This window comes from Coregonus lavaretus (assembly GCF_964263955.1).
Source record: "Coregonus lavaretus genome assembly, chromosome: 13".
NCBI classification, from domain to species: domain Eukaryota; kingdom Metazoa; phylum Chordata; class Actinopteri; order Salmoniformes; family Salmonidae; genus Coregonus; species Coregonus lavaretus.
The window spans coordinates 17,182,736-17,206,550 of record NC_140000.1 but is presented as its reverse complement, the minus strand read 5'-3'; the positions used below and the strand labels follow the sequence as shown (position 1 = coordinate 17,206,550).

At 48.6% G+C, this 23,815-nt stretch overlaps 1 protein-coding gene across 1 annotated transcript in view; it reads left to right on the top strand.

Moving 5' to 3' along the window:
• Window positions 1–23,815, top strand: part of LOC311139839 (LIM domain-containing protein 1-like) — a 36,398-nt gene that overhangs the window by 7,802 nt on the left and 4,781 nt on the right. Inside the window, exons 2-6 of the mRNA XM_084174815.1 lie at window positions 4,713–4,814; window positions 19,958–20,025; window positions 20,408–20,470; window positions 21,093–21,223; window positions 22,982–23,033. Of these exons, the coding sequence (XP_084030941.1) occupies window positions 4,713–4,814; window positions 19,958–20,025; window positions 20,408–20,470; window positions 21,093–21,223; window positions 22,982–23,033 (416 nt within the window). The remainder of the gene's footprint in view (window positions 1–4,712; window positions 4,815–19,957; window positions 20,026–20,407; window positions 20,471–21,092; window positions 21,224–22,981; window positions 23,034–23,815) is intronic.

Sequence of the window (23,815 nt, the reverse complement as noted above, 5' to 3'; positions counted from 1 at the left end):
CCGGTGATGTCTGGTGAGGACCTGCCTTACAACAGGCCTACAAGCCCTCAGTCCAGCCTCTCTCAGCCTATTGCGGACAGTCTGAGCACTGATGGAGGGATTGTGCGTTCTTGGCGTAACTCGGGCAGTTGTTGTTGCCATCCTGTACCTGTCCCGCAGGTGTGATGTTCGGATGTACCGATCCTGTGCAGGTGTTGTTACACGTGGTCTGCCACTGCGAGGACGATCAGCTGTCCGTCCTGTCTCCCTGTAGCGCTGTCTTAGGCGTCTCACAGTACGGACATTGCAATTTATTGCCCTGGCCACATCTGCAGTCCTCATGCCTCCTTGCAGTATGCCTAAGGCACGTTCACGCAGATGAGCAGGGACCCTGGGCATCTTTCTTTTGGTGTTTTTCAGAGTCAGTAGAAAGGCCTCGTTAGTGTCCTAAGTTTTCATAACTGTGACCTTAATTGCCTACCGTCTGTAAGCTGTTAGTGTCTTAACGACCGTTCCACAGGTACATGTTCATTAATTGTTTATGGTTCATTGAACAAGCATGGGAAACTGTGTTTAAACCCTTTACAATGAAGATCTGTGAAGTTATTTTGATTTTTACGAATTATCTTTGAAAAGGGGACGTTTCTTTTTTTGCTGAGTTTAGTTAACAGGAAAGGTTGATTCATACAGGTATATATAGCTCATTCCTATATTGTGTTACAGTATCGGCGGTAGAGTCATGATAGGCAGGACAAATGGCTTGAAGCCAGTCACAGGTTATAAGGCCAGACTAGAGGACTGTGTTGTAGTTAACAGGAGAGGTTGATTCAATTCGGTATATACACTGAGTATACTAAATATTAGGAACCCCTTCCTAATAATGAGTTGAACCCCCCCCCCCCAGCAGCGTTGCAGTTATTGACACAAACCGATGCGCCTGGCACCTACTACCATACCCCGTTCAAAGGCACTTAAATCTTCTGTCTTGCCCATTCACCCTCTGAATGGCACACATACACAATCCATGTCTCAATTGTCTCATGGCTTAAAAATCCTTCTTTAACCTGCCTCCTCCCCTTCATCTACACTGATTGAAGTGGATTTAAAAAGTGACATCAATAGAGGATCATAGCTTTCACCAGGATTCACCTGGTCAGTCTATGTCATGGAAAGAGCAGGTGTTCTTAATGTTTTGTATACTCAGTGGACCACCCTTTGCCTCCAGAACAACCTGAATTCTTCGGGGCATGGAAACATTGCTCAGTTGGTATCAAGGGACCTAATGTGTGCAAGGAAAACATTCCCCACACCATTACACCACTGCCACCAGCCTGTACCATTGACACCAGACAGGATGGGACCATGGACTCATGCTGCTTACGCCAAATCCTGACTCTGCCACCAGTATGACGCAACAGGAGTTCGTCGGACCAGGCAAAGTTTTTCCACTCCTCAATTGTCCAGTGTTGGTGATTGTGTGCCCACTGGAGCCGGCTTTCTTGTTTTTAGCTGATAGGAGTGGAATCCTGTGTGGTCATCTGCTGCAATAGCCCATCTGTGACAAGGACAGACGAGTTGTGCATTCCGAGATGCCGTTCTGCACACCACTGTTGTACTGCGCCGTTATTTGCCTGTTTGTGGCCCGCCTGTTAGCTTGCACAATTCTTGCCATTCTCCTTCGACCTCTAATCAACAAGCTGTTTTCTCCCACAGGACTGTCGCTGACTGTTTGTTGCACCATTCTTGGTAAACCCTAGATACTGTCATGCGTGAAAAGCCCAGGAGGCCGGCCCTTTCTGAGAAACTGGAACCGGCGCGCCTGGCACCGTCGATCATACCACGCTCAAAGTCGCTTAGGTCACACGTTTTGCCTGTTCAATCGAACAGTAACTGAATGCCTCGATGCCTGTCTGCCTGCTTTATATAGCAAGCCACGTTCACGTGACTAATTGTCTGTAGGAGCGAACCATTTTCGTGAACGAGGTGGTGTACCTTATAAACTGTGCATAGCTCCTTCATTTCTATATTGTGTTACAGTATGAAGAGGAGAACTTAATGTTGTCTCTTGTCTGTGGCTGACAGTGGATGCGTTGCAAATGGTACCCTATTCCCAATGTAGGAAATAGGGGGACATTTGGGACGCTGACAGCGTGTTAGGGGAAGAGGCAGACAGACGTAGTGCCTTGTGATGTCTGTCTGCAGGAGAGCAGGCCAGAGACAGAAGCTTCTTTGTCAGTGGCCAGGCGAGGCGGTACTGTCCCTGGCGTGGTCTTCGTCCCCCTGGGGAATGTTGTGTGTGTGTAACACACTGTTGTTTCAGCACTGTGCCATGCCATGCTGCTGTGGGCTCATGTTGTTCTGTTACCACATCTCTCTCAGCACACTGCTAACCTCTCAGCTCAGTCAGAAGACCACAGCACACAAAACACCTCACAGGACACATGACACAGGAGCTCTTTCTATTTTCACTGGACTCTCTCTCTCTCTTTCTCTCTCTCTCTCTCTCTTTCTCTTTCTTTCTCTCACTCTTTCTCTCTCGCTCTCACACTCTCTTTCTCTCTATGGAACTTTCCACCTCCGCTGCCTGTCAGCTGACTAGATTAGACAGTGGCTTGCGAAAGTATTCACCCCCTTGGCATTTTTCCTATTTTGTTGCCTTACAACCTGGGGGGGTTTGTATCATTTGATTAACACAACATGCCTACCAATTTTAAGATGCAAAATATTTTTTCTTGTGAAACAATAAGACAAAAAAACAGAAAACTTGAGCGTGCATAACTATTCGCCCCCCAAAGTCAATACTTTGTAGAGCCACCTTTTGCAGCAATTACAGCTGCAAGTCTCTTGGGGTATGTCTCCATAAGCTTGGCACATCTAGCCACTGGGATTTTTGCCCATTCTTCTAGGCAAAACTGCTCCAGCTCCTTCAAGTTGGATGGGTTCCGCTGGTGTACAGCAATCTTTAAGTCATACCACAAATTCTCAATTGGATTGAGGTCTGGGCTTTGACTAGGCCATTCCAAGACATTTAAATGTTTCCCCTTAAACCACTCGAGTGTTGCTTTAGCAGGGTGCTTAGGGTCATTGTCCTGCTGGAAGGTGAACCTCTGGCCTAGTCTCAAATCTCTGGAAGACTGAAACTTTCCCTCAAGCGCCATCCATCATTCCTTCAATTCTGACCAGTTTCCCAGTCCCTGCAGATGAAAAACATCCCCACAGCATGATGCTGCCACCACCATGCTTCACTGTGGGGATGGTGTTCTCGGGGTGATGAGAAGTGTTGGGTTAGCGCCAGACATAGCGTTTTCCTTGATGGCCAAAAAGCTCAATTTTAGTCTCATTTGTCCAGAGTGCCTTCTTCCATATGTTTGGGGAGTCTCCCACATGGCTTTTGACGTTTTTGCTTATTTTTTTCTTTAAGCAATGGCTTTTTTCTGCCCTCAATTCCGTAAAGCCCAGCTCTGTGGAGTGTATGGCTTAAAGTGGTCCTATGGACAGATACTCCAATCTCCGCTGTGGAGCTTTGCAGCTCCTTCAGGGTTATCTTTGGTCTCTTTGTTGCCTCTCTGATTAATGCCCTCCTTGCCTGGTCCGTGAGTTTTGGTGGGCGGCCCTCTCTTTGCAGGTTTGTTGTGATGCCATATTCTTTCAATTTTTTTATAATGGATTTAATGGTGCTCCGTGGGATGTTCAAAGTTTCAGATATTTTTTTATAACCCAACCCTGATCTGTACTTCTCCACAACTTTGGCCCTGACCTGTTTGGAGAGCTCCTTGGTCTTCATGGTGCCGCTTGTTTGGTGGTGCCCCTTGCTTAGTGGTGTTGCAGACTCTGGGGCCTTTCAGAACAGGTGTATATATACTGAGATCATTTGACACAGATCATGTAACACTTAGATTGCACACAGGTGGACTTTATTAACTAATTATGTTTCTTCTGAAGGTAATTGGTTGCACCAGATCTTATTTAGGGGCTTCATAGCAAAGGGGGTGAATACATATGCATGCACCACTTTTCCGTTATTTATTTTGTAGAATATTTTTAAACAAGTTATTTTTTTTCATTTCACTTCATCAATTTGGACTATTTTGTGTATGTCCATTACCTGAATTCCAAATAAAAATCAATTTAAATTACAGGTTGTAATGCAACAAAATAGGAAAAACGCCAAGGGGGATGAATACTTTTGCAAGACACTGTACTGCATGATTAGCTGTGTGTGTGTGTGTGTGTGTGTGTGTGTGTGTGTGTGTGTGTGTGTGTGTGTGTGTGTGTGTGTGTGTGTGTGTGTGTGTGTGTGTGTGTGTGTGTGTGTGTGTGTGTGTGTGTGTGTGTGTGTGTGTGCGTGTTTGGTAGGAACACTTGGGTCTTTTATCACAGTGTTCATGTGACAGACTCCTCTAGGCCAGAGCCAAACCAAACAAGCAGATTGGAATATATTTCCCCTTTCAATGATACAGCATGGCTAACTGATTTCCTTTGACTGTTGTTAGGCTTTTTTCATTCCATTGTTTGTGTCTGGTTTTATCAGTCTGCTTGTTATGGATCCAGTTCTCATTAGTGTTATGGAATGGGTACAATTCTGACTTTCTATTCTAACAGGACAACTGCTTATGACTGAGACAGTGGTAGGGCCCAAGTACATGACGGTAGCATAGTTATTTCTGCACAATGTGTGTGTGTGCGTGTGTGTGTGTTCATGTCTCTGACCTGGCTGTTGTGTTGTGTTCCAGGGAGCTGTGTGAAGTGTAACAAGGCGGTGTACGGAGCCACTCAGGCCTGCCAGGCTATGGGAAGCCTCTATCATGATGTCTGCTTCACCTGCAGCGCCTGCAGTAAGTACTACACTAAATAATGAAACACTCTATACAGTAAACCCTGTCTACCTCACCTACTCTCTCCTTACCTCTAACATGACACGTACTTCTGTCACGGTTCAGACAGACGACCAGAGGACCACAATTGCGTCACACCAGAAAGTTTATTAAACTTAAGGGAAAAGGGAAGTAGGGAGTGAATGAAGGCTCCAGGGGTAACAGGGATCCCGTCCAATGCGCTGGGTCTGTGCCCCCCCCAGTGGCAGCGATGCGTCCTATGAAGCCGGTGGTGGGTGGTCCAGAAGTCCTGGGGGGGGGAGACACAGACACAACAGGGCGGAATGAAACCAGGCAGCAGTACAGTTCAAGGGAAATCCAAAATACGTAGTAGCAAGGCAGGTCAGAGTTACCGGGATTGAAGAGTAGTCAGGAGTCGTAATGGCAGAAGCAGGTCTGGATCTCCTGAGGCAGAAGAGTATCCAAAAAACAGGCAGGTCCGGGGTCACAAAACCAGGGTGAGCCAGAAGCGCGAGCAAACAGGTTCCGGGTGTGAGCTTTGCAGACGATCTGACACCGGAGAGCTGAAAGACAGGGCCTTAAATACTGGGAGAGGTAGTGGGTAATGCAGCGCAGCTGGCAGAGTAATTAGAGCAGAGCAGAGCAGGGACAGGTGGAGCTAGTTAGGCTGAGTAGAGAGAGTGGTGAGCAGAGTGGAAGAAAATTAAGGTGGTAACCCGGTGGAGTGAGAGGCCCATGACAGAACCCCCCCCCCAAGGGACGGCCCCAGAAGTCCCAAGAGCAACACCACGCCGGGCGGGAGGAGGGGAGCCGGAGGAGGGCTAGAACTCCTCCGAACGGTCCGAGTGAACGTCCTCATCCTCGGAGGAAGCCGGAGGGCCGTGGTCGGGAGATGGGACAGGTCCCGAGACAGGATCAGGCACAGGACAGGAAGCCGAGCGGGCCGGACGGTTAGGGACCCCTCTGGGGCGGCCCCTACGGATTGCAGGTTGATCAGGATGCCGTTGGTGGAAAGCGGTGATGAGAGTCCTATCCACAATCCGACTAGCTGGCACCCAGGTCCTCTCCTCAGGTCCATAGCCCTCCCAGTCAATGAGGTACTGGAGACCCCTACCCCTCCGTCTGGACCGAAGCAGGCGGCGGACGGTGTAAACCAGACCACCATCGACGAGCCGTGGAGGAGGAGGACCAGGCGCAGCAGGGACCAGCGGACTCTCATGGATGGGCTTAATCTTAGACACATGGAAAGTGGGGTGCACCCTCAGGGAATTAGGCAGTTGGAGCCGGACAGCAGTTGGGCTAATCACTCTTATGATAGGGAATGGGCCAATGAACCGAGGTGCCAGCTTCTGCGACTCCACCCTGAGTGGCAGGTTCTTCGATGACAACCACACCCTTTGACCAACATGGTAGGTGGGAGCAGGAATTCTCCGACGGTTGGCCCCGGTAGTGTAGCTGGCAACGGATCTGAGGAGTGTGGCTCGGGCTTGTGACCAGGTGCGGCGACATCGACGGGCAAAAGCAAGTGCAGATGGGCAAGTAACCTCCTCTTCCTGGCTGGCAAATAGAGGAGGCTGGTATCCATAAACACATTGGAAAGGGGACATACCGATGGCAGAGCAGGTCAGAGAATTGTGTGCGTACTCCACCCATGTCAATTGCTGCGACCAGGAGTGGGGGTTGCGTGAAGTCATGCATCGCAGTGCCTTCTCGAGCTCCTGATTAGCCCGCTCTGACTGCCCATTGGATTGGGGATGGAATCCGGAAGTCAGACTGACTGTGGCTCCCAGCAGGTGACAGAACTCCTTCCAAAAAGCGGAGGAGAATTGTGGACCACGGTCAGAAACTACATCCTTTGGCAGTCCGTGGATCCGGAAGACGTGTTCCAGGACCACCTGGGCGGTCTCCTTGGCGGTTGGGAGCTTGGGGAGGGGAATGAAGTGTGCCATCTTGCTGAAACGGTCAACGATGGTGAGAATGACGGTCATGCCACTTGAAGGGGGCAGCCCCGTGACAAAGTCAAGGGCGATGTGAGACCAGGGACGTCTGGGCACAGGCAGGGGCTGCAGCAATCCGGCTGGGGGCTGGCAGGACGACTTGTGTTGGTTGCAGATGGGGCAGGCTTGGACGAATTCCCGTACATCCTTCCTCAGAGAGGGCCACCAGAACCTCTGGGCGAGCAGGTTGTAAGTGCGGGTGGAGCCAGGGTGACAAGCTAGGCGGGAGTCATGTCCCCACTGAACGACCTGGGACCTCAGGTCTTCGGGGACAAAAAGGCGGTCAGCTGGGCAAGTGCTGGGACCTGGCTGGTTACGGAGAGCCTCCAGCACCTGTTCCTCAACAGCCCAGGTCAGAGCTGCAACGATGCAGGGACTTGGCAGAATCGACACAGGGTCCTTGGAGGGGGTGTCATCCTTCTGGAATTGACGGGAGAGGGCGTCTGGCTTGGTGTTGCGTGATCCAGGCCGGTATGACAGAGTGAAATTAAACCTGGTGAAGAACAGGGCCCAGCGGGACTGCCTGGAGTTCAACCGTTTGGCCGTGCGGATGTACTCCAAGTTCTTATGATCGGTCCAAACGAGAAATGGAATGGTGGACCCCTCCAGCCAGTGACGCCACTCCTCCAAGGCAAGCTTCACAGCCAGCAGCTCACGGTTCCCTATGTCGTAATTGCACTCAGAGGGGGACAACCGACGTGAGAAAAAGGCACAGGGATGGAGCTTCCTATCCTCCGCAGCCCACTGAGAAATCACAGCACCAACTCCCACATCCGAGGCGTCCACCTCCACAATGAATTGCCGGTCCACATCAGGCATCTGGAGGATGGGAGCGGAGGTGAACCTCACCTTGAGGGTACTGAAGGCTTTGTCGGCTGCTGGGGTCCAGGTGAAGGGTTGCTTGGTGCTGGTTAGAGCAGTGAGAGGGGCAGCAACGGTACTGTAGTTCCGGATAAACTTCCTATAGAAGTTAGCAAACCCCAGAAACTGTTGCAGCTTCTTTCTGTTCTCCGGAACAGGCCATGAAGTGACTGCTGATACTTTGGCAGGATCCATTTGGATACTTCCCTCTGCCACTATGTACCCCAGGAAGGCCACTGTCTTGACGTGAAACTCACATTTCTCTGCCTTGGCGTAGAGGGAATTCTCCAGAAGACGATGAAGGACTTGCTGGACATGGCGGGTGTGTTCAGACAGGTTTCTGGAGTAGATTAAGATGTCATCCAGGTAAACGAAGACAAACTTGTTTAACATGTCCCGCAGTACATCATTCACTAGAGCCTGGAACACAGCAGGAGCATTGGTGAGGCCAAAAGGCATAACCAGATACTCGTAGTGGCCTGTTGGGGTATTGAATGCGGTTTTCCATTCATCTCCCTCCCGGATCCGCACTAGGTGGTAAGCGTTTCTGAGATCCAACTTGGTAAAAACAGTGGCTCCCTGGAGCAACTCAAAAGCAGAGGTGAGCAGAGGCAGAGGGTAACGGTTTTTCACTGTGATGTCGTTGAGTCCCCTGTAGTCGATGCAGGGGCGAAGAGATCCGTCCTTCTTCCCCACAAAGAAGAAGCCAGCACCAGCAGGAGATGAAGATGAACGGATTAATCCTGCGGACAGAGAGCCATTGATGTAGTCCTCCATGGACTTTCTTTCAGGAGCAGACAACGAATAAAGACGACCCCTTGGAGGAGCTGTTCCAGGGAGGAGGTCGATGGCACAGTCGTACGGTCGGTGAGGGGGCAGAGATGTGGCTCTTGCTTTGTTAAACACCTCTCTGAGACCATGGTAGCATTCTGGGACATTGGAGAGGTCAGGAGCGGAGTTAGTAGGTACTGGCCGAGGGGGTAGTGCGGCAGCAAGCAGGCAGGTTCGGTGGCAGTCCTCTCCCCACTCCCTGATCACCCCGGTCACCCAGTCGAGCTGAGGGTTGTGCCGGCGGAGCCATGGGTAACCCAGGATGAGGGGTTGGCCTGGAGAGGGGAGCAGGTGAAACTGGATAGTTTCTTGATGGTTTCCGGACAGACCCATCGAGACCGGGGCCGTGACATGAGTGACCGATCCGAGTAAGTGTCCGTCCAGTGCCCGGGCAGGAATAGGAGGTGTCAAACGGAGGTTCTCCAGTCCCAGTTGGCGTGCCAGCTTGATGTCCATTATGTTGGCTTCGGCGCCAGAATCCACCAGAGCAGCCAGGGTGTGAGTTGAGTCAGAGAGGCGGAGGTGAACTTGCAGCAGGGGTTTGCGGTCGGAGGACTGGATGGTCATTGAACTCAACCGGACTCCCCCTATGCCCGGTGAGCTTCGGCCCTTTAAAGGGCAGGTTACCACACGATGTCCCTCACCTCCACAATAGAGGCAGAGGTTTGAGGTGAAGCGGCGCTGGCGCTCTGCAGGAGTGAGGGAGGCTCGCCCAATCTCCATAGGCTCAGACTGATCAAGCTGACCTGGGTGAGTGGCAGTAGATGACAGGAGCCCAGTCGGATCTCTCCGAATGCCGGTAGTAGGTGGACCTTGGCGCCCCCTCTCACGACGACGGGTCTGTATCCTTCTGTCGATCCTGACAGTCAGTGCGATGGCTTCATCAAGAGTGGAAGGCAGTTCATGGGAGACCAACTCGTCCTTGATATAGTCAGCCAAACTATGGAAGAACGCGTCCACCAACGATGGTGTGTTCCAAGAACTTCGTCTAGCCAGGGTTCGGAAGTCGATGGAATGGTCTGCGACTGTACGTCTGCCTTGTCGAATACTGAACAGTTCACGAGACGCCTCTGCGGTGGGTGAATCCAGGTCAAACACCTTCAGCATCTCCTCAGCAAACAGGTCGAAGGTTGCACATGCGGGGGTTTGACGTTCGAACTCTGCTGTTCCCCAGAGTCGAGCTCGGCCCGTCAGGTGAGTGATGGCATACCCAACTTTAGCCCCCTCCGTGGCGAAGGTCCTTGGCTGCAAGGAGAACTGAAGTCGGCAGCTAGTCAGGAATGGCCGGACCTGGGTAGAATCGCCGTTGAACCGCTCGGGGTTTCCAATCTTGGGTTCCGGGGCAGCGGCTGCAATGACCGGGGCAGGTAACTCGGAGGCAGGGCTGGTGGGCAGACTGGCTGGGGTAAGGTTGGTGAGGAGTTGGATGATCATGGCGAGTTGTTGTTGCTGCTGCTGGAACTGCTGCTCATGCTCATCGGTTTCCATGTCGGGGAAAGTGTGCGCTGAGTCCATAATGGTCAGATCGTACTGTCACGGTTCAGACAGACGACCAGAGGACCACAATTGCGTCACACCAGAAAGTTTATTAAACTTAAGGGAAAAGGGAAGTAGGGAGTGAATGAAGGCTCCAGGGGTAACAGGGATCCCGTCCAATGCGCTGGGTCTGTGCCCCCCCCAGTGGCAGCGATGCGTCCTATGAAGCCGGTGGTGGGTGGTCCAGAAGTCCTGGGGGGGGGAGACACAGACACAACAGGGCGGAATGAAACCAGGCAGCAGTACAGTTCAAGGGAAATCCAAAATACGTAGTAGCAAGGCAGGTCAGAGTTACCGGGATTGAAGAGTAGTCAGGAGTCGTAATGGCAGAAGCAGGTCTGGATCTCCTGAGGCAGAAGAGTATCCAAAAAACAGGCAGGTCCGGGGTCACAAAACCAGGGTGAGCCAGAAGCGCGAGCAAACAGGTTCCGGGTGTGAGCTTTGCAGACGATCTGACACCGGAGAGCTGAAAGACAGGGCCTTAAATACTGGGAGAGGTAGTGGGTAATGCAGCGCAGCTGGCAGAGTAATTAGAGCAGAGCAGAGCAGGGACAGGTGGAGCTAGTTAGGCTGAGTAGAGAGAGTGGTGAGCAGAGTGGAAGAAAATTAAGGTGGTAACCCGGTGGAGTGAGAGGCCCATGACAACTTCACATGAAGCAAGTAACCTACCACTGTTTCCCCTGTATTAATATATATATATATATAATAATTTTTTTAATCAATTTTTTTATGGATGGTGAAGCGATTTCTGTGTAAACTTAAATGACTTAAACAAGATATAAAGTATGTAGAAAATATAATGCAGCTATATATTTTTTTAATAAGATCATCTTTTGAGAACTAATAATCACCAAAATAAAAACTAGACAGGGAGAATCTAAAATTCAAAAAATGTCATGGCATGGGGCCCCCATTGATTTTGTTATAATGTTTTAGTTACTCAGATAGCATAAGAACTTAGCGAGGAAATTAGCTTTAAAAATGCACATTTGTCTCTCAGCCCCATGACAAAATGTGTAGAATTGCAGGAAACTAGTTATAAAACAGTAAAAATGTTCTCTCTGCCCCATGGCAAAATGTGTAGAATTGCAGTAAATTAGCTATAAAACAGCAACATGTTGTCTCTGCGGCCAAGAGGACAGCATCTAAAATTCGGCCTCTAACATTTTTGACGGAGACTGCGCCATTGGCCACGCCCACTACCACGACCACTACCACGCAAGCCACCCCCCAAACTTACTGATCTATATACACAAACCCAACCTGCCTCACTCACTCTTTCCTCACCTTCTGTGTACACGCATGTACGCACACACACACACACACACACACACACACACACACACACACACACACACACACACACACACACACACACACACACACACACACACACATACACACACAGAGTCACCTACTCCAGGGTTTCTCAAATTCGGTTCTAGGTGACTCTGGGTGCACGTTTTGTTTTTTGCCCTAGCACTACACAGCTGATTCAAATAATCAACGCTTGATGATCAGTTGGTTATTTGAATCAGCTGTGTAGTGCTAGGGCAAAAACCACAATGTGCACCCAGGCGTAGGGGCCCCAGGACCGAGTTTGGGAAACCCTGACTTATTCCACCCAGTGTGTTGAACAGGCCCCCATGCAGCTCATGGCAGATCATGTTGCTGTGAGTTGTATTGTTTTCTGAGCTCCTGTTCTACTAAATGTAACTGTCACATCCTCTCTCCGTCCCTCATCCCCTGCCCCAGGCACACACACAAACACACACACACAATACTGCACACATATACATACACCGTCAGCTCCATGATTACAACCAAGGAACTGTGGTGTTTAGTTTCTGGGTGTGTCAGTCACTCCTTCAGCCACACAAAGAGAAGAGAATGCCACATCAGAACACACAGACCCTGGGACATGAAGCTAGATCACCATAGTTCAGCTGCAGTTTAGCGGCTCATAGATTCATCAAATCAATTGATGTGATTCAGTTACTCGGGGATTCAGTAGTTCACCGACTTTATGGTTCAGGGTCTCACTGATTTAGTGATGTTCAGCTCGGATGATTCCCTGGCTGCACCAAGTTTGCTTCCCCCTGCCCTGGCCTCTGTCTCCTCACCTCCCCTGACCTCGGCATCTCCCATAGATGGCCCTGTGTTTTCACTGTGATCTCCTTACTAGATCTTCAAAGGGATTCCAGAGCCATCCTGTCTAGATGGTTGCTGCTTTGGTATCTATAGATGAGTCGACCAATTAAAATCCCCCTGTGGAGATGATCTCTGACCTCTGCCCATGCCAATTAGAGGGCAGTGTGAGGCCTCCTGACCCCTGACCTGAAAGCTCATGCTCTACCATCGCTGATTAACACACCCTGTGTTGTCCTTTATCTGCCCAATCGTTTGTATGTGTGTGCTTGTGCGTGTGTGAGAGAGAGAGAGTGTGACTGTGAAGGCACTAAAAAGAAGAGCCGCGGAATGGAGAGAGTTAGGGAAGCTGGTGGGGTGTAAAATGGGGGGAGTTAGGAGGATACACACTGACTGCATACCTCCCATACCCTTCTCCAACTGAGGGCACAGAGGCTGCGGCCGGCTCCACGGGGAGAGGGGCCGGGGAGGAATGCAGGCGTAAGGGGCCTCGGGGTGGGAGTCAGTCCGAGGAGAGGACACAGAGTGGTGTTATGCCAGCTGGACACAGGGAGGTAGGGGAGCACGGGGCAAGACAGGAGGACCATTCAGAACTACCCACCACACACTGGCAAGTTCCACCTACGCCGGAACACACTCACACACACATACATACACACAGCTCCCTCCCCTCTACCCCCCTCTACCACCTTCATGGTTATTTTGTTGCATAACAGAATCTTTATCACCCTGAACTTAAAATACTTAAAGGGGAATGTCTCCTGCCTTCCACAAGGTGCCTGGGAGACAGGCAGGTGGAGGTAGGGTGGAGGTAGGGGGGAGGCAGGGGGTGCATCCTTTGATAGGTAGGAGGATAGTTCAAGCTGCATGTCTAAGACAGAAGACGCATCGCTCACAGAAGGTTCCAGTTAGAGCAGCTAATTATTGACTCTTCTAGAACGGTCACAAGCATGCTTCTTTAAAACACCACCACAAAGCACTCAACCCCCTTTAACACCCTATAACTCCCCTTCACCCAGGGGAGATATGGGCTTGTTTGTAAAAGAGGAGAAGGGCTTACAGGTCTATTAAAGTGGGCTATAGAGTGGGCTTCCAGGTAGTCTATGACAATAATCTGTTGGTCAAGACAAAGGGCTGTTAGAAGGAGCGACGAAACCAGAAGGTGAGCGGAGACAGCAAAGCTCTATCAGGACGCTAAAGCCTAGAGTAGGTGGGAATGAGAGGGAAGGATTGTGGGGGATTACACATCTCAGCCTCAGAGCAGATCAGCAGACTAGACGGCTGGGAAACGCCCTGGACGGGAAATGACATGGGCAGCAAGTGGTTTTAGTCGCCATGACGCCTATGATATTTTTGCCACCATGAATTGTAATGTTTTACTTTCCTTTTAAGACCTTTATTTATTTTGCACCATCATTCTCATTCAAATGCTCATCATACTCAGAACTTTGGACCAGAGATAATGGAGCACCTTTAATAGCAGAGATATTTGCGTCTAAAAAAGTGTTGTCTTTGCAATATCTCCCTCAATAAAGAGGGCCTGTTCTCACAAACGTAGAGTCTAAATCTGCCCTCACGACACACAGTTAGGCAGTCATTTCCTAACTTTTCCCAATGGAACTTCATTTGGCATGATTTGATCAAGCGGAGAGTAGCGTAGTGTGTGTGGACTAGAGCATTTGGCTGAGGTGAGACTGGAGGTGGGTTGGTTTTTTGTGAGAACAGAAGTGTAATTGTTGTTGTGAACCTATCAGGTCAGGATACAACAGGCCCTGCTGTGTCCTCAGCCCAACCAATCCCAACCCACCTTACAACATCAGCCTCTCCAACTAATCTTCTGCCTCTGGAGAACACAAACATGGATTGGCTGTGACGTTAGTGATCTGAAAACTGCTGTGATTTGAATGCTGGCACTCTTAGATGGTGGATAGTTTGTCAAGCTAAAACACCCTACCCTGTCCCGGTGTCCACACTCTAGATCTGATAAATGTGATTGAGTAAGGGAGGACATTGCTGTGAGTAACAATTTCTTCCAAATAAACACTTAAGCCCTATTGGACACATGTTGTTGTGCTGGGGAAATAGGGATTAGATAGGATTCAACTAAATTAATCTAAATTCACATACTTGTTGAGAACCATTACAGCTTTTCTAAGGAAGAATGGGTTATGGGTATTATGAACGTTTTCAGCACATGTGAAATGTGGTCCATTCTCTTTTGCTGTGATGGCATCTGATCTGTGCTTTCTCACATAGCTCTTGTGATTTCCTTCCTAGATTGCTAGTATTTATAGTACAGTAATAGACAGGGTTATAAATAATTAATGAAAGGTGTTGGAGAAGTGCACAGATAGATCTTAGAATCAACCTTGAGGTATTAAAGAATGTTTTCATTAGAAAACGGCCCAGGCCTGTGTTTTTTTTTCTGTCTCTTAGGCATTTATTATTTATATGAGGGGGGAAATAGTCGTAATTCTTCTGGAACTCTTTCATTACTGCCAGCCCAGACTTCTTCTGACATTCATTAATCTTATCTTCTCACAAGGCTCCCTGCCTTCTCTCTCTCTCTCTCGCTCTCTCTCTCTCTCTCTCTCCAAAAAGACAGGAATGTGAAGAAGTGTTCATATCTCACTTTCATCCCCCATTCCCTCCATCATTATTTTCTTTGTTCCTGAGGGAAATTAAGGGGAAAATAGGGTTATTAAATTATGATTATTTAAGGGCCAGTTTTGTACCTTTTCCTGATGCAGAGATGATTGTCTTTTTTTGTTGTTGTATCGATTGCCTTTCTGACCTTGATACAGTGAGGGAAAAAAGTATTTGATCCCCTGCTGATTTTGTACGTTTGCCCACTGACAAAGAAATGATCAGTCTATAATTTTAATGGTAGGTTTATTTGAACAGTGAGAGACAGAATAACAACAAAAAAATCCAGAAAAACGCATGTCAAAAATGTTATAAATTGATTTACATTTTAATGAGGGAAATAAGTATTTGACTCCCTCTCAATCAGAAAGATTTCTGGCTTCCAGGTGTCTTTTATACAGGTAACGAATCCTAATCACAGCTTGTTACCTGTATAAAAGACACCTGTCCACAGAAGCGATCAATCAATCAGATTCCAAACTCTCCACCATGGCCAAGACCAAAGAGCTCTCCAAGGATGTCAGGGACAAGATTGTAGACCTACACAAGGCTGGAATGGGCTACAAGACCATCGCCAAGCAGCTTGGTGAGAAGGTGACAACAGTTGGTGCGATTATTCGCAAATGGAAGAAACACAAAAGACCTGTCAATCTCCCTTGGCCTGGGGCTCCATGCAAGATCTCACCTGGTGGAGTTGCAATTATTATGAGAACGGTGAGGAATCAGCCCAGAACTACACGGGAGGATCTTGTCAATGATCTCAAAGCAGCTGGGACCATAGTCACCAAGAAAACAATTGGTAACACACTACGCCGTGAAGGACTGAAATCCTGCAGCGCCCGCAAGGTTCCCCTGCTCAAGAAGGCACATATACAGGCCCGTCTGAAGTAATGAACATCTGAATGATTCAGAGGAGAATTGGGTGAAAGTGTTGTGGTCAGATGAGACCAAAATCGAGCTCTTTGGCATCAACTCAACTCGCCGTGTTTGGAGGAGGAGGAATGACCCCAAGAACACCATCCCCACCATTAAACATAGAGGTGGAAACATTATGCTTTGGGGGTGTTTTTCTGCTAAGGGGACAGGACAACTTCACCACATCAAAGGGATGATGAACGGGGCCATGTACCGTCAAACCTTGGGTGAGAACCTCCTTCCCTCTGCCAAGGCATTGAAAATGGGTCGTGGATGGGTATTCCAGCATGACAATGACCCAAAACGCACAGCCAAGGCAACAAAGGAGTGGCTCAAGAAGAAGCACATTAAGGTCCTGGAGTGGCCTAGCCAGTCTCCAGACCTTAATCCCATAGAAAATCTGTGGAAGGAGCTGAAGGTTCGAGTTGCCAAACGTCAGTGTCACGCCCTGGCTCGGGGGACTCTCGTATGTTGAGCCAGGGTGTTAGTTTCTATGTTTTTGTTGTGGGTCTAGGTTACTTATTTCTATGTTGGTCTGAGTGACTCCCAATCAGAGGCAACGAGTGTCAGCTGGTTGTCTCTGATTGGGAGCCATATTTAAACAGTCGGGTTTTCATTCGTGTTTGTGGGTTTTTGTTTCGAGTCTGTTTATGGTAACCGTGAACTGTCACGTATCGTTCGTTGTTTTGTTCGTGTTGCCTTCAGTGAGAATAAATATGTTTGCATTCAACGCTGTGCATTGGTCCACTCTGTTAGACGATCTTGACAGAAAAACCCACCTCAACTGGACCAAGCAGCGAGTCGAGGAGCCATCGCCAGGGAAATCGTTACGGGGGCCACTGGTAGAAGAGGGGATGGAAGGTGTAGAGGCACGGCGAGAGGTACTGGGGTGTGTTACCAGTCCGGTCCGGCCCGTTCCAGATCCCGGTGTAGGGCCAGTGGTGTGTGTCCCTAGTACGGTCCGGTCTGTTCCTGCTCCCCGCACCAAGTCTGTGGTGCGTCTCGTCAGCCCGGCTCTGCCCGTTCCTGCTCTCTGCACCAGGTCTGTGGTGCGCGTCGCCAGCCCAGTCCGGCCCATTCCTGCTCCCCGCATCAAGTCTGTGGTGCGTCTCGTCAGCCCGGCTCTGCCCGTTCCTGCTCCCCGCACCAGGTCTGTGGTGCGCGTCGCCAGCCCAGTCCGGCCCATTCCTGCTCCCCGCACCAAGCCTGTGGTGCGTCTCGTCAGCCCGGCTCTGCCCGTTCCTGCTCTCCGCACCAGGTCTGTGGTGCGCGTCGCCAGCCCAGTCCGGCCCATTCCTGCTCCCAGCACCAAGTCTGTGGTGCGTTTCGTCAGCCCTGTCCGGCCCGCTCCTGCTCCCCACACCAAGCCAGTGGTGTGCGTCGTCAGTTCAGCACGGCCCGTGCCTGTTCCCCACACCAAGCCAGTGGTGTGCGTCGTCGGTCCGGCACGGCACGTGCCTGTTCCACTGGTGCCTGGTCCGGCGCCGGTCAGATGCGTTACGCCGGAGCTAGAGCAATCCGCTCCACCAGTGTGCAGTCCAGCTCCGGTCAGCAGGACCAGACCGGACCAGGGGTACTTTGGGGGGTTAGAGAGCGAGTGGGGATCATGCCCGGAGCCGGATCCGCCGCCTAGGCGGAGTGCCCACCCGGTCCCTCCCCTGTTGTGTTTCGTTGGCGCGGTCGGAGTCCGCGCCTTTAGGGGGGGGTACTGTCACGCCCTGGCTCGGGGGACTCTCGTATGTTGAGCCAGGGTGTTAGTTTCTATGTTTTTGTTGTGGGTCTAGGTTACTTATTTCTATGTTGGTCTGAGTGACTCCCAATCAGAGGCAACGAGTGTCAGCTGGTTGTCTCTGATTGGGAGCCATATTTAAACAGTCGGGTTTTCATTCGTGTTTGTGGGTTTTTGTTTCGAGTCTGTTTATGGTAACCGTGAACTGTCACGTATCGTTCGTTGTTTTGTTCGTGTTGCCTTCAGTGAGAATAAATATGTTTGCATTCAACGCTGTGCATTGGTCCACTCTGTTAGACGATCTTGACAGTCAGCCTCGAAACCTTAATGACTTGGAGAAGATCTGCAAAGAAGAGTGGGACAAAATCCCTCCTGAGATGTGTGCAAACCTGGTGGCCAACTACAAGAAATGTCTGACCTCTGTGATTGCCAACAAGGGTTTTGCCACCAAGTACTAAGTCATGTTTTGCAGAGGGGTCAAATACTTATTTCCCTCATTAAAATGCAAATCAATTTATAACATTTTTGACATGCATTTTTCTGGATTTTTGTTGTTGTTATTCTGTCTCTCACTGTTCAAATAAACCTACCATTAAAATTATAGACTGATCATGTCTTTGTCAGTGGGCAAACTTACAAAATCAGCAGGGGATCAAATACTTTTTTCCCTCACTGTATTGTCGGTTATCCCACCGAAGTACAGGCAGGATAGGCATGTTACAAAGGGAAAATGTTGTACATGATAAGACCGTTAGTTCCGAGTTTTGTCAGGAAGCTTGGCCAGTTTCATAATGTTAGTGCATGCGTAGGTTAAAAGCCTTGATATAAGTACAGTACAGGATGTCTCATTGTTTGGCTCCTCATGTCCATAAGAGGATCAAACCCTTCAGATGGCTGCTGTGGGCTTTCAGGAGCTCTACCGTGATTTAGTGTCTATTTTTGTTACCCCTGAGATGGTCCCACATGGCATTAGATGTTTTTAGGATAATGTGGGTTCTGGGTTTATCGCAGATTTAGAGTTAAAGTACCAGAGAGGAGGAATCAGTGGAAATTCTTATTTTTCCCTTCTTTTCCCTGGGGGGAGGGGTCACTAGGGTCATGTTCAGTAGGGGAGAAAACATTTTGAAACTCAGGGAAACGGGGAGGTACTACCTGAACTTCAGTGTTCTTATTGGACAAAACTACCTGAACTGTCCAATAAGAACACATATGTCCGTTTTCCATTGCAAAAGGTTTTGCTACAGTGTGCTCTAGCTGTTTGTCTGAACTCTGCTGCCCCCTCAATGCCATGATCAGGTCACCACTGGAATCATTGCAACCGGTGCTCTGCTCTTCTCTCCATCCCAGGCCTGTTGTATTAAGAACCCCATTCCCTCAGCCAGGCATCTCTGACAATGAGACCTGTGAATAAAACATATTAGTTCCTAATTGGTTAGTGATTATTTTAGCACCACCGCTCTGCTCACCTTCCGCCATTTTTGATTAGTCTAACTTGTGTTGCTAATAGCTCTGTGGCAGCCAGGAGATGAAGAAGGCTCCCATTTACTAGTGTTAACCCACTCCTCTCTCTCTCCCTCCTCCCTCCTTCACCTCCTCCCTGAAAATGTGTGGAATGTTTCCCCTTCCTGTGGGACATGGGCTGGAGGAATGGAGGGAGGGGAGGAGAGAAGGGGGTATATTATGAAGGAGAGGGGGATTCAGACAGACAGACAGAGACAGGAAGTGCTCTCGGTGTGTGGATCGATCTTGGAGAGAACAGACAAAAAGCAGGAAAGAAGAGGGAAAGAAGGAGAGCTAGTGCTGCCTCTGGGTCTGAGGCCTGGGTCTCTCTCCCTCTCTCTCTCTATTTGTCTCTCTCTCTCTTTGCCATGTGAAGCAAACCATTAGAGAACTCTGTTTTAATCAGTTACGCTCTGTTTAGTCATTGTATTCAATCACACCATTTTCCCCTCATGTGGTAGTGATTGTCTGAGCGAGGCCCCAGATGTGTTCCCAGTAGTTCCCAGTGCAGCAGAAAGCTGCCCAACCAGGCCAGTCTCTCTCTGAAGCAGATTAAATCAAGAGGCTGCTACAGTATTAGACTCAGTGTTTATTTGAGTTGGTGTCTGGGAATTAGCAAGACCTAATGGATTCTGTCTGACGTTCTGGAGCCTTTAAACTGATAGAAGTTACCACAGCGCTTCTGGGCATTCTTCTGATGTGACTTAGGGGACATGTATAGGGCTCATTAGCCTGGTTCCAGATTAGTTTGTGCCGTCGAACAGATCTGAGACTAGACTAGGTTTTCATATGGAGTTCACATATCTCTCTGAATACTCCCAGATGCCTCCCGTGTGATCTGCTGCAATTTGGTAAAAGTTTGGTCTAATCATGGTCAGACAGTTTGGTCTCATGGTTGGGCCCAGCCCAGCCTGTTCAGTGTTGTTTCAGTTAAGTTAATATTCTAAAAGCCCATCTTTTCTCTCTGTTCTTCGTCCCAGGCAGAAGGCTACGGGGGAAAGCATTTTACTACGTCGGTGGGAAGGTGTTCTGTGAAGAGGACTTCCTGGTAAGTAGTCCATCTGGATACTGTATCAAGAACCCTACATAGTTTAGCAGTATGTGAATAGGGTATTATCTATTTTTCTAAATGTTTGGCAGCAGGTATGTGCCTTCCACTGTGTGCTACTGTGACTATATGTGACCGTGACCTCTGGACTCCAGATTATAGCTTGAGTTTAATTTCTTCACCTCGTGGCCCAAGATCAGGTTTCTAAGGGATTCTGGATCAGTTTACTCCCGTAGGGGCATTAGGTGGGGGGGGGGGGGGGGGGTAGACTGGGCTCATATGAGAAGAAGACTATGAGTCAGTCTAAGATGCCACCAGTTTCCTATGAGATGATGTAGCAGCAGTAACCTCACTGTCCTCCCCTCTCCTCTGTCTGTTCCAGTATTCTGGATTCCAGCAGTCTGCAGACAAGTGTAACGCATGCGGACATCTGATCATGGACATGGTGAATGTTTCTGCTGCCTGTGTGTGTGTGTGTGTGTGTGTGTGTGTGTGTGTGTGTGTGTGTGTGCCCTCCATCAGTGTGTTGAGCAGCAGAAACATGGAGTCACTCCTCCCTCATAGAACTTCCTGTGGGCACATCTGGAGAAAGCTTAGGAGGAAGTGGTGGTTTCAGGACACACACACACACTCACACACACACACTCACACACACACACTCACACACACACACTAAGGTAAAACCAGGACACATAGAGATAATGTAAAACCCAAGTCCAGTAGTCATCAGCAGGTGTAGTAACACATGAAGGATTTACCATGACATGGCTTTACACATGTTAACCATACAGAGCTGTAGCAGGGGGGACAGATCTGTTTTCCTATTATTATCACTGTCTCGCTCTCCAACACACTGCTTCCCTCAGCTACTAACTCAACTCTATGCTCCATGGATGAGTGATCAGTGATCCACTACTTGTTAGATATGATAAAGCATTGAAATTCTCTCTCTCTCTCCCTCTCTCTCTCTCTCTCTCTCTCTCTCTCTCTCTCTCTCTCTCTCTCCCCCCCCCTTCTCCCTCTCCACCCCTCTCTCTTTCTCTCTCTCCCTCCTTCCACCTCTATAGATCCTGCAGGCCCTTGGGAAGTCATACCACCCTGGCTGTTTCCGTTGTGTCATCTGCAACGACAGTCTGGACGGAGTGCCCTTCACTGTGGACACAGAGAACAAGATTTACTGTGTCAAAGACTACCACAGGTACGTGGGTACAACCATTATGAACACTGCAAAAAATAAATATATTTGTTTAACTGCCGCTAGCAATAAGGCCTGATTGAAGTCATGTTGCTATAACAGAAGTCAGCGGCAGTTCCATTTGGACATAGCAGGATCAGGTTTTTGCCACGTGGAGAGGAGTTTCTGACACTGGAGAGGAAGGGGAAGAGAGGAGAGAGGAGATGTTAGGTAGGAAGGGATGAGTGTCCTGTGGAAGAGCAAAGGGAGGAGCAGCAGGGGTCACCTCAGCCAAGCACAACAAACACACTGAATCAGGAATCTGGTCACATTGGAATCCACAGCACCCGGCCAGGCCAGACCAGGGCAACAGCCCAGGATACTGACAGAACCAGGGGGAACTATGAGCCATGGGCCTTATGTTAGAGCAATCAGAGCTCACTGTACTGAAGCCACCAGATGTCTTTTCCCACCTAATCATGGTGAATCGTCACTAGCATTCATTCACTAGCATACTGCAATAACATCTGCTAAACACGTGTATGTGACAAATAAAATGTGATTTGATTTGTAGGTTGCTTTGAGTAAAGGGATTGTTCACCCAAATTACAAAATGACACATTGGTTTCCTTAACCTATAGGCAGTCTATGAACAATGTTTGACATCAATCAATGCTTTGGTTTAGTTTGCCTGGGACTGCTTCCACATGCTAACATTTTGGCATTTGTGGTGCCAATCCCATTCAAGTCATGGAACCGATATTAGCATTTTTTGTGCATCATGTCCAAATCATCCGAAAGTATCAACAAATTATTGTGAAGCGCAACATTTACATTTTAGTAATTTAGCAGACGCTCTTATCCAGAGCGACTTACAAGATAAATGAGGTTTAAGTGCCTTGCTCAAGGTCACATCACTAGATTTTTCACCTAGTCGGCTCGGGGATTCGTACCAGCATCCTCAACAAAGTCACTTATAGATGCTTTGAACATGATGCGGATATTGATCCCATGACTTGAATGGGATTTGTGCCACAAATGCTAAAACGTTACCATGTGGAAACAGTGCCAAGGAAACTAAACCAAAGCATGGATTGCTGTCATACCTTGTCCATAGACTGTTTACAGGGTAAGGAAACCATGTGTCGTTTTGTAATTTAGGTGAACTATCCCTGTAACGCAATTCAAAGTCAGTGGTGTTACACTGGGCTATTAACACTATAACACTCTTTTATAAATACTGCATGGAGTCAAGGAAAAACAGGAATTTAATACTGATACCCTATTACGCATATATCTAGGATAAGAAATGTGTGTGGTTTCTTAATCAGACCTAGTCATGCCCACTACGCTGAGAGGGCCTTTGTTTTACAGACTCAGACATTCAGGTGCCAGTCAGCTGCCAGCTGTGTGTGGGTCTGTGTGTATGTGGGGGGAAAGAATGAATGTATTTTTCTGGATTGGTTGAATCACGTGTGAGGCTGAGCCAGCACATCTGCAGACCTGGCGACTCACCATCTCTCCTTAGCAGTCTCAACACTGTCATACACACACACACTGAAGGGAGAGAGGGGGAAAGGAGGAGAGAAAAGGGGGGACTGGTGAAAGAGAGGAAGAAGGGTTAAAGTATTAACCAGTAAAGAGTAACAGATGCAAGTGCTGTATCTATATCAAGCATGGTGGTCTTTCTGTGGGGAACCAATATAAACCAGACATACATTTTCCATCTGAAACTGTTACTATTTATATCAATTGATTTATCTTGTTCTCTCGTTTTCTCAGGGTCTTGGCCCCCAAATGTGCAGCATGTAACCAGCCCATCCTGCCTTCAGAGGTAATCTCTCTTTGAACACAGCATCTTCAAGTAATAGACTAAGGACTTAAAACCATAAAATAGGTGTTTTTCTGATCATCTTCATGTCATGTATGACATGTATAATAGTATAATAGTATAATAGTATAATTGACTAATAGTATAATGAACAAGGCTTGGAATGGTTCCTGTCTGCAAAGTGACTTCAACAGGAAGAACTCCTGTCCCTAGTAATGATGAATGATAATCAAAATCTTCAGGCATTTCCTATATTATGGTTTACGATACAAACACATCCATTCCCGTCCAATGCCGACATGGACAGTCACATTGCAACCCCTGACCTGATTCCCTCAGGGTAAAGATTGATTACCAACCCCAGTGTTGAACTGAGACTGGAGCCAGACGTGAGGAGCGAGTTCCTCTGGCATAGCAAACGATCAAGTATCCTACTAAGGCAGTAGCAAACGATCAAGTATCCTACTGAGGCAGTAGCAAACGATCAAGTATCCTACTGAGGCAGTAGCAAACGATCAAGTATGCTACTATCCTAGGTCAGGCTCTAGTGCAGGAGGAGGAGGGGGAAGGGGTGTGCTGTGTTTTAACATGTTGCACATGAGCAGGTATCCCTTTAAGCAACTGTTTGGATGTAGAGGGACTTGAAAGGGATCGCAGGCATGATGATCAGCTTTCGCTCTTAAAACATTTGGAACTTGTTTCTGAAGTCTCGCTCTCTCCTGAGCTTGTGCTGCAGTCAGGATTCAGGAAGACATCAATTTTCACAGCTATTTACTATTTAAGGT